This window comes from Equus przewalskii, chromosome 6 (genome assembly GCF_037783145.1).
Source record: "Equus przewalskii isolate Varuska chromosome 6, EquPr2, whole genome shotgun sequence".
Lineage (NCBI taxonomy): Eukaryota > Metazoa > Chordata > Mammalia > Perissodactyla > Equidae > Equus > Equus przewalskii.
Window position 1 is genome coordinate 76,902,561 of NC_091836.1, and position 17,182 is coordinate 76,919,742.

General features: G+C 41.5%; 1 protein-coding gene across 2 annotated transcripts in view; it reads left to right on the forward strand.

The window, feature by feature from the left end:
• Positions 1–17,182, forward strand: part of SYT9 (synaptotagmin 9) — a 181,543-nt gene that overhangs the window by 36,898 nt on the left and 127,463 nt on the right. For both annotated transcript variants that reach the window (XR_011541594.1, XM_008514543.2), the window contains exon 2: positions 15,060–15,411. Coding sequence is in view for 1 of the 2 variants with exons in the window: in XM_008514543.2 (XP_008512765.1) it covers positions 15,060–15,411 (352 nt within the window). In the remaining variant the exon portion in view is untranslated. The remainder of the gene's footprint in view (positions 1–15,059; positions 15,412–17,182) is intronic.

A 17,182-nucleotide genomic window follows, 5' to 3' on the forward strand; every position in this document is an offset into this window, starting at 1 on the left:
CCTATCTAGTGACCAACTTTCATTAAAATAGAGCGAACTGTTTGGTTTATCTTACAGACAGAAAGTAGAGCAGTGGATACCAGGGGCTGCGTGAGTGCGGGACTGAGAAGGGAATGGGGGGATGTTGTTTAATGGGTATATGGGATGATGAAAGCGTTCTGGAGATGGATGGTAGTGATGGTTGCACAACAGGGTGAATGTACTTGATGCCACTGAACTGTACGCTTAAAATGGGAAATTTTACGTTATGTAGATTTTTACCACAATAAAAATAGTGAAAAAAATCTACCTGGTTTAAAGAGAAGTGAATAGCAGAAATGTCTTACAAAAAAACATGAGTACCTGCTCATAGCTATGGTTTTGTCCACTGCCGTTAGGCAGAATTTCTGTGACTCGTGGAGAGGGCATGCAAAAGGAGAACATTTTTTGAGAAGAAATGGTATTCCTTGTATCTTCCAGATAGAGTTAAGGGTAATTTGTACTGAAATCCAAAGGTCTTTTTCTTTATAGTCAATGCCCTTTAGAACAATTACTGCATTTCTTTGTCATATACCAGTATTATTAATCATTCTGATGATGAATAAATGCCAATTTCTACACATGAATGCTGATGAAAATTAATACTTTAAAAGATGCCACCTTTATTTCAGCAGCATGAAATATTTACGGAAAGGAAATTGATTTAAAAACATATAATTTGTAGAAAATTGACAGTTAAATACAAAGACACAAGAGCCCATGCTTTTAATCAGTTGCCAATAATCTAAGCCTGATCCTGCTTTTAGCACAGGCAGATCCATCACCTGGAGGTACGTTAGGGTTTCAGGCATAGAAGTCCAAGCTAGTAAGAGGTTGTATGTTGGAAGAGATCTGTGTTTTTAGCCATGGACCCGGGTTCAAGCCAGACAGACGAGAAAAAAACATAGGGAAGAGTTTGAACCAGGAGTCCACTCTATGTTCTGACTTTAAGCAGGCTTGCAGCTTGGAACCATTTCTCCAGGAGAGGTACTTCTGGGGTTAGTGTTGGCCATAGGAGCTCGACTATTATATGGGGACACATCTGGCTATGAGAGCTTCTCCTGAAAATTTAGTTTTTCTGTTACCCTCTGCATAGGTCACTCTATCCCCAATTATGTAATATTCATAAAGGCAGCTCAATACAGTGTGTTGTGAAATTAATTTAATAAATGATGCCTGCTTCTTCCATGCTTCTTCCATTACACCGCACTGCCTCCGTGGAGTCTTAAATGTTCAGAGAAACATGAAATATTGTGTCATTTTCAACCATGAAGAAAAGGTAATCTTAATGCTTACTTTCTATGTACTCAAACACAAGGCTTCTTTGGCACTTTCTTTTCCTGAAGCACAGTTTTTAGTGTATATAAAAATGGAAATGATACATAGCTTAGAATTTTATTATTTAAACATTGAGTGCCTCCTGTGTGCCAGACATCATGCTAGTTGTAGAAGATATTTTAAATATAAAATTTCTCTCAATTCAAGAATATGAGATCTGGAAGGGCCCTTCTATCCCATCGCATCTTATTTTGGATATCAGGAAAATCAGGCCCAGATGTGAGTTCAGGTTCCCTGAGGTTACCCAAGGGACTCAAGGTAAGGCGTGGAATAGAAAACAATTCATTCGATAGCAAATCCATCTCGGTCCTAGTGGAAACAGGCAGCATGGTCAAACTAGGTAATTGAGGAGAATTTAATACAGGGACTTTTCACAAAGGTGTGGTCAGGATTCAGGGAAACCGGCAAGGGAGAGGACAGTACTCCAGGGCTCGTAATAGTAGGGAGCCAGTGCCACCCACAGACCTGAAAGAACCTGGAAGAGGAGGTATGGCCTTCAGTGGAAGGACACATGCAACATGGTGACCTCACAGGAAGAAAGCTGGGGAGAATACTCTAACTTCACTCTCCTCCCACCCTCTAATATCCCACTAGGGCCTTTTATTGGCTCAACTCAACAGAAGCCAAAGGCAGGGGAGTCCCTTGATATAGTGCATATGTGGGTCAGCCTCACATGGCCCAAAGGGGAATGAGTTTGGAGTGGTAAGTGGAAGATGCACAGCATGTAGTTCCCTATTAGGAGACTTAGAACGCGTCAAGTATCTAAATGTTAGGGCATAGTTTCAAGGTTAATAAGATGTTGGAAGAGGGTCTTTGACTCATAAAGGGCATCACATCAAGTGCTGAGTTATTTTCCTATAGGATTTTTAAAGTTTCTAATTTGAAAGAGAAAATATTGTCTTAGAATCATAGACCTCTAATAACAAAATGCCTGTAACCTCAACAGCCTGAAGATACGTAAAATTCATTCGCCCCTTGCCCCTAACAGCTCAGCAGGGCACACCAGGACCTTATGTCCTCCTTCCGGGAATTATTTGGAGACTCTAGGGAGTGTCTCACATATGTTTTAAAACAAGTCTGCACCCAGACTCTGGGTCATTTCCTCATATATCCTGTCTGTCACCCAGCTGTTGTGCTGTGAAAAGCATATCACCTCATGTAATTCCCTCCATGCTAATAGACACCTGAGAGTCCTCTGCCCATACCTGTATAGGCACAGCTAGAAAAGAGCATCTGCCCAGGTCTGCTTTCAGCCAGGTCATATGATTAAGGGTCAGGGCCCCATCCTGCAGGTGGCCAGCTGTGCCTGAGGAAGAACCAGTAGAGGGAGTCTGCCTAATTCTGGGGTCCAGAGCAATAACGGACTTTGCAATACTGCACCGTGCCCTATAGAAGTAGACAGATGTCAAGTAGAATGGAGAAGTAGGGCTGTCCTGAGATATCTAATGTGGTAACCCACCTCCCCTCTGAATGGAGAAGTAAGAGGTGGGAGAAGTGCCCAGGAACATTTAAGGAAGTTACTCTTCACGGGAGCCAGGAATGGGAAGAAGCATTCCCACCCTAACATTACACATTGCTTTGTGAGATTTTTCTATTTCACAAAAGTGGTTGTCAGCAAACTTTTGATCTTATTCCACAGGGTAGATGAGAGATTTGACACTAACTGCATCAAAGCAAGATCAGATCTGGCCTAGGAAATGACTCGGCCTGACAAAGTTTGGAAAGGGGTCCCATGGGAGATGTGAATTTTTGGGCCAGTGCAGCACCGTCAAGCTTAAAAAGAATTTCAGGCTATGAAAGCACTATGACAGGCTTTTATAAATATGCAAGTGCACCTGATTCTCAAATGAGCCAGGCAAGGAGGAATTTCTTCCCCCATTTTAGAGGTGAGAAATAGCCTAGGAAATGTTAGAGGCAACCTGAAGTTTCGCAAGAGGTGACAGCTGGACACCAGGTCTGCCAGTTCCCATCCCCGTCCTCTACTGGGTGAGCTGGAGCTCCCATTTCCCACAGACACACCAAGGAGGGTTGCTGACCTCTTCGGCCTGTGCCCAGTGCCCACATGTTCTTGAGTTTTGTTTCATGGTGTTCTTTTCAAGCAGAAAGTCCGCATTGTCTAAAACCCTGCACATCAGATTTTCTATTATTTCACAAGAATCCTAGCACATCTGAGTGTTTCCATTTACTCTGCACAGGCCAGAATCCCATGATACAGAAAACATTGTAGATTTCACAAGCACTTTAAATGAAGCAATAGTGGGTGGTAAAATATTTTAAGTGGATTTTTTTTCCAGTTAAATAATTTCTGTAGAGAGTAAAAAGGGACTGGAAATCCAGTAGCAAACCTGATGGCAATTCCTGAGCCTTCATGTTAGGCAGACAAGAGGCTCAGGTGTGGCGGGATGGGGAAGTCCAGTATTATGGACACAAGAGGTAAAACCCAGCTCTGAGTGTTTGCAGCTCCAGCCACAGTGTGACTTCAGCAGCCCCTGCCCCATCTGGCTGAGGCAGAGGGGGTGATGGCAGTGTGAAGAGGAGTGGGTCGCACTGATGAGGCTGCACTTTGCAAATAGAAGGTGCAACAGAAAGTGTTCTCTCAATGCTAATTTTAGGCCAGCTGCTTAGTTAACACAGGCAGAATCATCTGGGCAGCCTTCTGAGGAAAGAATCTCAGGGCCAAAGACACGAAAATGTGCTCCTTCCTTTATGTCCATCACAGGAAAACGCAGGTAATGCCATTTGCAATTTCCGCGCCCTAATTCATTTCACTAGTCCACGGGCTTCTTAGAGTTAAGGCAGTAGAGTGCTCTGTTTACCTGGCTCAGTACCTTAATAATGTATGGCCCCTGCAGGCCCAAGTTAATGCTCCTTAATCCTTGTAATTTGTGCCATGAGCCAGTGCTAAGAGAACATCATATCTGTTACAAGAATGAAAAGAAGGAATGGCCCTAAAACATAGCTTCCAATTGGATAGCACCCATTGGCTTGTGGCCACTAATGGGAATTATTATGATGGTTTTAGCCCTAGATACAAACATTGCTGTGAACTCAAGGTCATTTGGGAGTTTCACAAGAACCGTAGAATGGGAGAACCACATCCAGGCCCTTTATGACAGATGAGGAAAACCACAGAGGGACAGTGACTTACCCAAGGTCATAAAATATAAAAGATGGCAAGGCTGGTCCTAGAGCCCTTGGAACGTGCAAGCTCTTTCCCAGGGCCACCTTGTACAGTTGAATGAGTTCTGCCCTGTGCAACATGGGTGGCCATACACACAAGTCCTGGCCTTCCTTTTCTCCTGATGCAGTCTTTGGACCACGTGGCCAAATGACCTGGGTTTGGTCTTTATATAAGAGAAGTGGTTATAAGGAGGACTTGGCTCACTCCTTTTTTATGGGAAGCCTTCTCTGAATCCCAGACTGGGTTATGTATCCTCCACTTCTAGGTTTCAGTAGCACTCTGTGAATTGTGGATAGCATTACTGAAATTCTCTTGACAAGCGGTTCTTTGAAGGCAAGGACTAGTTACTTATTTTGTACTCCTGGTTTAGTCTGCAGTAAACATCAGGTGCTCAATAGGATCTCCTTCTCTAGTCCTCAGTAATTCAACTCAATAAGCTGCTATTAGGCACCTGATATTTGCTTGTTGCCAGCCCATTTCATAAAGCTGCAGGAGGCCTCACTAGTTACTAAGCAAGATGACCACTTCTTAGCAGTAAGACTAAGTCTGGATATGGAGCAGCTGAATCCTGAGATACCTCATGAAGAAACAAAAACCAATGACTTACATTTATTGAGCACCAGTACCTTTCTAAGCACGCACTGCAACCCCAGGAGGTGAATACTATTATTAACCCAACGTTACCATGAGGAAACGAGATCCAGAGAATTGATCTTAGGCCACACAACTGATGTTGGGCTGCAGACCATGACTGTGTGATTCTAGAACCTGTGTCTGTAACTACTGTGCTATGTTGCCTACAGAGAGTAAAGAGCAAGGTCTCTGCAAGATTGCATTTTCCAGACAACTTAAGTTCCATCATTTAAACACCCAAACATCTGATTTCAGCCTAAAATCTATTACTTGCTTCTTATCCAAGATGCCTCAGGGTCACCATTTGGAGGATGCCCTCTGGGCTATTGAGGTGTGTATGGAGCTAAGTTTCCTTTCACTAGATAACTCCAGAATGCTTTGATTTTTGAGTGCAACAATTTTATTGTTGTTATTATCTTTTTAAATTTCAAAGTAATATATGTTCTTTGTAATGAGTTTAAAAAATACAGAAAATGAATGAATTTAAATGAAGGCTTTGTGGTCACATGGAAGGGACTGTTGATGAGGGAATTCTGACATGAGCTATTGTGGATGATCCCTAAGGTTTCTTCTAATCCAGTGTTTCCCCTTTGGTTCAATTCCCTGAAACACCGAACATCTCACCACCAGAGCCATCTAGTATTGCCTGTTTCCTCTATCTAATTCCGTTACCAGTTTCCCTGCAAGGTACCATGTGATATCCTCAGGTTCTCCACCGCCTGATTGTCTAACTAAATTTCCCAGTGTTTTTATTTGGCCCCCAAGACACGATTGTTTTAGGTTTAGGACAGCATCTTGTGTTCTGAACCACTATATGTACGTATATACACTATATATATGTACACTATATGGACATATAAGCACTGTATGTGTGTGTGTGTGTATATATATATATATATTTACTTGATCAGGTTTGCTCAGTGTTATCTTTAGACGATCTGCATCAGATTAATCTGAGATCTGAGATGCTGGTTAAAAGTGAAGATTAAGGGCCTTCACCCAAGACCTATTAAATAAGAATATCCAAGAATGAAGTCAGGGATCAACATTTTTCCCCGGCCAAAACGTTTTATTTTTTCTTTTTGTTTAGGAAATTTTCAAACGTATTCAAAAGAAGAATAATATCATGAACTCCACATACATACTTCTCAAGTTTCACCAATTATTAACCCATGGTCATTGTTTCATCTATAATTTGAGGCAAATTCCAAACATCATGTCATTTGAATGTTTCCATATGTATCTACACAACATAACCACAATACAATTATCATATCTAAAATAATTAGCAATAATCTCCAATATCATTACATTTCAAATGTTCAAGTGTTCCTTGTATCATAAATCTTTCTTCATGGTGTAGTGTTTTAGATGCTGAATCATGTAATTGGTTAGGTTTCATTCTTTTCTATGACAAGTGGGGCGTTGAGACCCAGTTCTGTAGCCATCTCCGGCGACTTTACAAAACCTCATACATGCATTCTGGCTATTTACCTGACCCCTGACTTAATCTTCATTTCCCTTTTATTTCTCTTGGCCCTGATTTCCCCACAAAGTTTATTTTATCCTGTCATGCTGTATGTATTTTTAAAGCTGCCTCAAATCCTTTTGCAAGAAAGGTAAGTCACATGTAAGTGAACATATCAGTGATCTTGAGCCACTTGCCTTCCTTCATTTTGCACCAGTCTTTTAAACCAGTTCCTATTATCCCAGCTCCTGACCACGAGTCTCCTCTTCGTTTTTAGGTCCCACTCCACCTCAGTCTCAATGCTCAGCACCACTTTTCCAGCTCTGTCCTTTTTCACTTCCCACCTCAGTAGTGATTCCAGGTTTCCTTTGCCTGCCCTGGAAGAACCACATTTGATTAATCCTGAGTGGTGCACTGGCTCCTCTCTGTCATCACCATCAGATTTCCTGTGGCCATGAGATGACTAGAGAGAGACACCAAATCCTTAAGTTTCAATATACTCCCTTTGGAAATCCCAGTCCTCTGGGACAACAAGAGGTTGGGAGGGCAGTTGAAAGAGGAGAGCTCCGGATGGGAAGGCTGGGGTGGGTACCAAATATGTCATTCATTTCTATGTTTTGCCCTGAGTTATATTTGTTGCCTTAAGAAGTAGAGATGGGACAAGGCTGACATGTGTGGGACTAGGACAATGGTTACCAATCTCTGGTCCCCTGTTTATCCTTCACAAGGTTCTCGCAAGTCTGAAGCAAATTGACAAGATAAGGACAGTGCAGTGGTTTTATTCATAAAGCACAATGTAGTAATTTAAGAGAATGTTATTTGTTTTTGGTGTTAAAAGATTCTTTCTTGTATGAAATGTGTTGTGTGTTTTAACATTGGTATTAGCAAACTAAAAAGTTGATAGCCTATGTCAGTCCCCTTATATTTTGTTCATGAACCAAGAAGTCTGAACAAAGATGAGTAGACAAGGATGGATGTCTTTTATGGATTTGACTTGGAAGGAAAACTGTGCTGGAGAACTGAGATTATCGTTGTTGTAATGATTGTCATGATTTTCATTCATTTGTTCCTTGTAAACCACGGAGCAGGATTAAATAAGGACTGTATTCAGAAATGTTTTGGGATTATAGACCCAACTGCACTAGAATGTACTAAACCATATGTATTTTACATACTACAGTAGCTTAAAAGTGTTCTTCATTCTTTTCTTAATACTTGCTCTTTGTAAAAACAGTCTAGGAGGGAAAGTCCCTCTAATTTCATCCCAACAGAAATGACTTGCTATATCTCCACGTGGTTTTCAATGTAAAAATAAACACTTTTACCATGAAAACATCAATATATACATATTGTCTATCAACTATAGACAGTGTGTCTTTTCCCCTCATTTTAGAAGGCAAACTGTAATTTTTCTTTCAGCTTCTTCTTTCTACCTCTTAATTTCTAACATCTTTTCTATTATTTTTAAGTTGGCAAAGTTGGATTTACATTCTGTTCTACAACCATATTTAAATCTTCCATGCTTTGTCTATTGCTTGGTTCTAAGAGTTGAAAATCAATAAATGGTGTGTATGTTATTATAAATGTAAAATTTTATTTAGCATAGAAGCAGGAGGTATACTGTGATTATTTTTCCTTTTATCAAAAACTTTTCCTCCTAGGATTCCTAATTTCGTTCTCTCTCTCTTTTTTTTACACTATTTGAAGATAAATAATGATATCATTAGAAACTGAACTCTCTATAGTGTCATTTCTTTCTTTCCAAATCATCTTTTTCTGAGGAGACCTCCTTCTGAGAGCCCTGTCTTCCTGCTCCAGGCTGGGCTGCGCCTCTCTAGGCCTGCCACTCAGCTCTCCCACAGGGAGTTCACTGGTCTGATCAGAGTGCAGTTTGTTTCCTGTACACTAAGTCCTTCTTCTGTCTCATTTTAATCTCATAAACCATCCTGAAGTAACTTCCTATTATAGGTGCATGGAGAGTAATCTCTGACTTCTTGTAAGCCTGAAAATGGCTTTTTCAGGCCTCTTACTTCATTGATAGTATGTTTGGGTATAGAATTCTAACTTGAATGTAATTTTTCCTCAAGTTTTCAGGCATTATTCCATTATCTAGTGTTTTTTCTGAGAAGCCCAACGCCAATATAGCTCTAATTTCTTTGTGTTTATATTATTCTTGTCTTTTAAGCTTTTGTGACTTTCTCTATTTTTGTGTTTTGAAATTTTGTAACCACGTGTCTACTGTTGGGTTATTTTATTATGGGTGCTCAGTGGACTCCTATAATTTGTCCTTCAATTCTAGGGAGTTAAAAAAGAATTTTTCTTTGATGATTTTTACGTTCATTTTCTCTGTCCTAACCTTCTGGAAAACTTAGATGTTAGACCTCCTGGATGCATACTCTGTATCTCATATCTTTTGCTTAAATTTCCTGAATCTTTGGTCCACATTCAGGTAGATACTTCTTGACTTTACCTTCTGTCAGTTTTTTTGTTTGTTTTGTCAATCATGTTATTTTATTTCTAAGAATACTGTCTTATTCTCCATTCCATTTATTAGTAGTCTCCTCTGGTTTTATGGATGGAATACCTTCTGGAAACTTTCTGTGAATTAAATGTTTTTAAAGTTCTTGTTTCCTCCCTGATTTATCCTTCTTTTCTCTGGGAACATCTTTTTTTGCTTCTATACGTTGATCTGGTTGCTGTAAGATTTCCCTCCATGGCTGGTGATTCTTTTGCAGCTTAGTCATATTTAATAAGGAGGCAGTAGAAAAGCTGACTATGAGGCTGTGTATCTGTGGGTGAGATTTTAACAGACAAGATTTACTTTAAGGGGATTCAAGGGGCTCCATTTTTTGTAAGAACATGGAGGATGCTACTCTTGGGCACTAATTCTCACACTAGTTGCTTTGGTTTTTCCCTAGACAGATTGGACTATATTTTGGTGAAGATTTTCAATCCATGCCCATGTTTGTAGTCCCACATCTCATTCTTAGCTGCCACCATGCTGGAAATGTCTGTGTCCTGAGCCTGAGTTCAGTAGGTCAGGTTGCCTACCCCTCAGGTGTGTCCCCCTTCTGCATCCTCTACCACTCGTCTATCAGCATACTGTCTTCCAGAAAAATTTCTTAGTTTATTGATGATCTTGTGCTGTACTCTTTGTGTTTGTGGGCTTATACTTTTTATTTATTTTTTTTATCACTTAATGGGAATCTCAGGAAGGAGAGGATATAAATATCTATGCAGCTGTGCCATTATGATCAAAGTCCCCCTTAAATATTTTATATACATATTTGTACCTGTATTTCATTATCAACATCAAGTTGAAATATCTGTAATCTTCCCCTGCTAACAATATAGGACATTTACTTTGTTTTTACTTCCTTCCTTCTTCTGTCCCCTATGTTTTATTGAAATTGTTGGAATTTAAGTGTGTGTATACTTATCATCCCTTTGCTCTAAGAACAGTTACGTTAAACTTCATACCAGGAATTATTTAGATTTAATACATTTTTTACTGTTTTCTTTGCTTATCACTAATTCCTGTGATAAATAGTATGTAAGTATACATTTTACATACTATGTCCTTCCCTTCTTGGGTTCTCTATTCTGACAAATGTTTATTTGTTTGGAGAATTTTCTTAGGTTTTACGCAGGAAAAGGTACATGAGTGGTATATTTTCTGAGTCATTGACTTCTGAAAGTGCCTTTTTGTCCTCTTGTAACCGTGTGGCTGGCTGTGGAATTCTAGGGCTACCATCTCCTTTTCTTAGGTCAGGTGGGATCTCAAGGGTGTCTGTTTCTGGGTACTGCTGCAGCCATACTTCTTAGTCTCAGCCACTATTTTATAAATCTCACTGAGTATGTGAATTAATTTGCCTATTGCATTAATTTGTTTTATGTCAAGGGCATTTGTTCTGATGGTTCAGCTCGGTTAGCCTCTTTGAGTTGCTGATTTGGCCCATTTGTCCCATGACTTTTCCATCATTGTTGGTTTATGTGATCTTCCTGGCCCTTCACAGTTTAGGGGGGCAACTACTGTTCCTCTGTCCATGTGCAGTGATGGGTGCTCAAGCTTTTCCCTCGTTGGATAATAAGATTTGTTATTCTATAACAAGTCTGTAGGCTTGCAAGGGTCCCTTAGAATGATAGATGTCCAGCTGGAACGTCTGTTGGATCTAAGAGTGTTGTGGGGTCTTGTATGTGGTGTCCTGGGATATTGCTGCAGTACGTCATGTCCTACAGCCGGGGCTAATAGCTGGTAGAAGAGCATTCTGGTGACCAGGCGTGAGTGCAGGGCATTCCAGTCCACATCTTGCCTGGAAGGATGTTCTCCACGGGAGCTCTGAGTAGTTTCATGTACGGTCACCCCCAAGCAGCAACATCTGCAGGGACCTGGATCAGAACTGGGTTGCCATTTGCCTCCTTTCACCCCTGAATCACCATCTGGTTATTCTCTTGACTCTTAGACAAAAGGACCAATTACACTTTCCTATTCTTTAGGAAAATTATCTTTAGAATAATAATTTTTTGATGTCACTATTTTTTTTTCAGTTTTTGTTATGAAATATACCATAAAGGCCAAAGAGTATATGGATTTAAGACATATAAAGATCAATAAGACTACCTACTACCATCAATCAATACCTACCATCTAACTTAAGAAATAACTTCTCTTCTTCTAAACAAAGCTATTTTGTGATTCTAAGCGGATTCTCCCTCTCCCTTTCCTGCAGTTGTAGGTGTGAGGTGGGTGGTAGGTGTGGTCTTAGTGACTCCACGACAGTTTTCTAGCATTTCTTTTGGAAAAAAGAGAGAAATGTATAAATGTAGTGTCTAGAGGACACACTGAGCTATTTTCAAACAGAAGTCCTGCTGATGACTCTTAGTGGTTGGTGTGGCTGTGTAGGTCACCACTGGTTTCTCCTGGCAGGTGTTCCCTGGCCCACTGCTAACCCACATCATGCCTTTATGTGAATAAGAAAAAGCCACTCTTGCCATTTGCCAGAAATTTTCTATGATAACGATATGCACAAAAATCTGTCATGACTATGATTTTGACTAGCCTCTCCTGGAGTTTACAGATCACAACAAAATTCATGGCAAACATAGCAGTTGGCTACAGAGCTCCTCAGGTGGGCTTCATCCAACATTTACTGCACACCTACTGTGTGCCGGGCACTCTTTTAGATCTTGAGATTCAGTGCTGAGATAGCGACAAGATCCCTGCTCTCATGGATCGCCCATGACTGCACTTGTGAACAACCTGTTTTTTGGGCGTGTGAGCTGGGAGTCAGGTAACAAGCTGGAGTCATTCTTGAGTATCTTGTAGTTACTAGCAAAAGTGGGCCCAGGCTTTAATTTATTAAGAATATTGTCTATGCCAAGTAAACCCCGAGAGGCCTTGTTGTACCAAGCTGATGAGTTCAGACCTCAGGTGGGATTCTAAATCCAGGGTGACCATATGTCCTTGTTTACCCTGGACATGTGATGTTCCATGTGATTATCAATATTACCACTTTTCCCTCTTAATAGTGGCCCAACCTTGGACAATAAATTATATGGTCATGTTTATTAGTCAACTTTTTTGCCATGGTAACAAATACCTTCAAGATCTTAGTGACTTAAGACATCAAATATTTAGGTTTTTGCTCGTAGACCTATGGATCAGCTGCGGTTCTGCCACCATCTATGGGTCGGGTTTAAGTTATTCCTTATTCTGGACTTTGAGCCTATACCATTGTGGCACGCAGGCTGAAAGATCAATCCTTATTTAAGACCTCTTCTCACAGCAGACGGTGGGAGCCCAAGAGTCCTCTGGTCCAACGTGGCATGGGCCATATCTACTCATATTTCATTGACTAGGACAAGCCACATGGCAAAGACCAATGTCAGGGCATTGGGATTTATACTTCTCCCTTGGAGGGGGCACTGTAGTGGAGGAGAGTGAATAATTGGTGAATAATATAATTATTACATCATACTCCTGAACCCTACTGCCTTCTGGTATACCCCTTCTCCAGCCTTTGCTGGTGGTCTCTTAGCAGTGTCTGTGTTAGGACAATGCCGAAGTGATTAACAGGATGTAAGGAAGGAGTTTTGCCTCTGTGTGGATTACAGAACGTATTAAGGGATTTCACTGTGTTGTGGAGCCTGTTTTGGTTTTAGCTTTCATTGGAGGGGGTGGGGGTAGATGTTTTCTGTGGCAGCCAGATTATCTGGGACAGTCTCCTCCTTCCCCTGCCTCCAGCACTACTGCCTATCGTCGAAGTTTGCGCCAATAAATTTTCCACTCTACTGTGTGAGCTGTCAGAACCAAGTGGACCCTGTGGCCAAACCATGCTCTCCCCTACCTCATATTGGGGCTCTATGAGGTGTAGCTTCTAGTGCTCTTTACTCTGCCCCTTCTGACTCTACTCCCTGTCCCCCATCCCTGCCTTTGTTGCTCTGTGCCTGGGATTTTTAATTTTTATTTTTCCTTCAGTGTCCCTTCATTTGCCTGTGTTAAATGTTCAGCACTGATTGGCTTTTTCTTTAAAACAATTCCAGAAATTCCTCAGTGTTACTGATTCACTGATGGATTGGTGGTACCTCTTTTTGTTTTCCGTTGTTATATAGTTTGCTTATCCCATTTCAGTGGGACTTGGGGAGAAAAAAGTAGCAAAGAATTGAGCTCAGTTACCCATGTTGAAACTGGAACCCCAGTGTTTTCAAACAGAGATGTAATACCGTTTCACCACAAAGGCAAACATTGATTGGGAGGCATGGAGGAGGCACATTAGATCCATCACCAGCCCTGGCAGCTGGCTTTCTGTCAAGAGCAATTTTTCATGAAGAAACTGTTTTATCATCTCATAAAAATGATCAAGTACCTTCAGAGTCATGTTGAAAAGCACATGTATCATAGGTGGTCAGCTTGACTCAGTGGGTAAGTGATTTGCAGGAGGGGTTCACACACATGCCTCGGCAGAAATACAAGCCTTCTCATATCACGGATCGTTGGTGTGCTGTGGATAGTTGAAACTGTGAATATTAAATAACTAATTCCTGATTTTCTCTTTCACTAGAATTAAAGTCTATGATGGTATGAAATGTGTCTGTCATCTTCTTCATTGTATCTCCAAAGCATAGCACAGTCCCTGGTACACAATGGACATTCAGAAAACTTTGGCTGAAACAATGCAAATATTAATGATGGGTAGTAAAGGCAAAACCTAGGGAGAATCTTTGAGGCTCCTGAGTGTAGTGGAGGGCAGTAAGGGCAGGTAGAGATGTCCTTTTAAGTAAGGAGTTTATAGCCATCACAGTGCCAGAAACAAGTTTCAGGTTGATGCCTCAGCCTGCCTGGCTCTCCTGTAGGGTGGGGTGGAAGCCTGGCATGGATTGGGCTTTGTTCTGAGACTTAGGAGCACAGCCTCTGGACACTGCACTGCCCTGGACCCTGGCTGAGGCCACAGGGCTGTGGTCCATGTAGCAGATCCTGTTGTTGTCCCGCCATGTCCCCTCACCCTTACCATGTAAGTGCGTGCCTGCTGACCTCCAAAGGCCAGCCCTTTCATTTACTTGCATGTGGGATTTTTCTGGCCACTGAAGCTTACTTTGCCACCTGTACTGTAGGTTGAAAATGCCCCTTGAGAGCTGCCCTCAAATCAGTGACTGAAAGGAGCTGATGTTATAAATAGCCCAGGTCCCTGGACCCAGGAGTAGGGTGCCTGAGGTGTGTGTGGCCTTTTCAGCAGGCTTAACCTACAGTCCCCCATGGTGGTAACTGGCTTGATAAAGCTCCCTTTCAGGCTGCCTTCCCTGGCTTATTTCCCTACTCCCCTACCTGTGTTTTCTTCATTTTCTAAATAATCCACTTGCCCTTGAACACTTGTGCCAGGTCTGCTAGGGAGAAACCAGACTGTAACAGTCAGCTCTGGGTCCTGGCACCTGACCACTGGGTGGTGGGTATTCTTGAGACTTCAGAGGACTTGAGCTTCATTTTGGATAGGCCCGTAAAAGTTGATATCAAAAATAGAAAAAAAAAAAGCACTCTAGTTTCTCTTGTTTTAAATACTTATTGCTTAAATTGTCCCAAAATTATATTCTGCAGCTCTCTGAGATGATGGAGGAATTTTTAAGGACAGTTGAAACCACTCTACTCACAAAGTAGCCATGATTTGTGTTGCTGTGGGATAAGGTCTTGGTTGACTTGCAGGGCATACCTAGTCCCCCTGAATGTACCGTCTCTTGCTATAGCAGGCTGTTTATTGTTTCTAAACATGGCCTGCCTGTTACCTTCTCTGTGCTTCTGTCTGAACCCTCATTGCCCTCCACAGCTGGCTCCCGAGGGATGAATGTGAGAGGGTTGTTCTGCCTGCACTGTGCAATGGGTGAGCATGGGAGGAGCAATCACACTGACCTTTGATCTTTGCTTCTTTGCAGATATCTCAGTGAGCCTGCTGACCCTTGTGGTCACTGCCTGTGGCCTCGCCCTCTTTGGCGTGTCTCTCTTCGTGTCTTGGAAACTCTGCTGGGTTCCGTGGCGAGAACGAGGCCTGTTCTCTTGTAGCAAAGACAACAACCAGGAGCCTCTTAACTACACGGACACAGAGACCAATGAGCAGGATAACAGTGAGGGCTTCCTAGACCCTCCCACACCCTGCCCTGACTCCTCCATGAAGATCAGCCACACCTCCCCTGACATTCCCCTCTCCACCCAGGTGGGGGGCCAGGAGAACTGTACCCATGGCGTCCGTGTACAGCGCCAAGTCACAGAGCCAACCTCATCGGCTCGGTCAGTAATTCCCCCTTCCTTTCTGAATGCAAGGCAAGGACCACCATGTTCCCCTCTCTTGGCTGCAATGGCATTGATTAGCCAAGGAACCTGGAACCTTTCACATGTCCAGTCAGTATCAGAGACATGAATATGGGAAAACTCAGTGCTTCCTATCCTCCTGTGAGGTTGCTGAGCTCTGCTTAGTCTCTACTTAGTCCACAATAATAGCAGTTAACATTGCTGAGACTTACCATGTCAAGTACTATCTCTCTAAGAACTTTATGTGCATGATTTTATTATAGCTCACAACTTTGTCTAAGACGGATCCTATTATCATTTTCATTTCACAGAAGAAGAAACTTAAGTTAGGGAGATTAAGTAACAAAGTCATATTTTGGTAAACACCCAAGGTAAGGTTTGAACTCTGGTTCAACCAACACCAGAGCCTGCGTTTTTAACCACTTTTCCATGCTGCTCTCCTGGTGCTATAGAGTTTATTCCCTGTGCCTCTGACCTAGCCTTGCTGTCACACACAAGCTCCCCTTAGAACCCACAAAGTGTCTGGAGGTCATCGTTCATCTCTAGCCTGTGAAAGGCCTGTAGAGTACCCAGACCTGGTCATTCTCTTTCTGTGGGCTGGATGCTTTATGCTCTTCAGCAGTAGAGAAATAATAGAGTGCAGTGATAAAAGGCAAGGGCTCTGGGGGTCAAGGAACTGGCTTTATTTACGTGTGTGATATTGGACACATTACTTTACCTCTGTATGTTTCCATTTCCTCCTCTGTAAGAGAGGAATAGTGATAGTACGAACGTGTAGGTAGTTTTAAGAATGAAATGATAGCGTGCACATCACATGCTTTGCACAGGCCTGTACCTGGTAAGTACAGAACGTGAGCTAACATTTTGCCTTCGGTATTCCTATTAGCATCATCATTATCATTGAGACTAGCCTCTCCCAAGACCCAGATGTTACATAAAGGTGGCTTTAAGGTTAAACAGCCAATTCTGAATCACAGTATATGAAAATTCTCTCTTCTTAAGAGACTTCAGGAAAAGAAACTCAGAAAGCAGCTTTCTTTAAAATGAAAATATTAACTTGAGTGATAGCCAGAGGAATAACATGTGCTGTTATTTGGAAAGTATGAGCACAATGTTGTGGGGGGGTAGTTTTTAAAAATCTTTTTTATTTGTTCTCTGGAAACAGAAATAAGATTTTACCTTTTTTTATGTTAATCAAGTTTATCCTAGAGGCTCTGCTCATTCACATTAAGTGGGATAGAATATGACAGTTTATAATTTAATTTTTTCAGAAACCTATTTTAGCATCATTTCCAATTCTGAATCAGAGAGCTGAGCCTAAAATATTCCTCTGCAAGGAAATGGATGGTTGTTTGCCATTTGATTTAGAAGAAATCCTCAGATTTTATCACTAGGATTTCTCTTCAGATTTAAGACTTAAATATAACTGGAGCTCTGTTTAGTGCCACTGTGGAGTCTCTGCGATGGTGCAGACTCATAATAAAATCCTTTCAGCACTTCAATAACCAGAGCCTTTCAGATGGAGTCACCATTGAAATTATCTCTTCGGATTTACTCTGCATGTTAATTTTTCTGATCTAAGTTCCATCCATACAGGGCAACAGTACTGTTTTTCTTAGATTATGGATCTGAGGACTCTGCTATAATTCTCATGAATTGGTAGCAATCATGTCACTATAATTATCACAATATTTATTCTAGAAGACCATATAAGTACTCTGCATATCAAGAAATATAGTTCATTTAAATA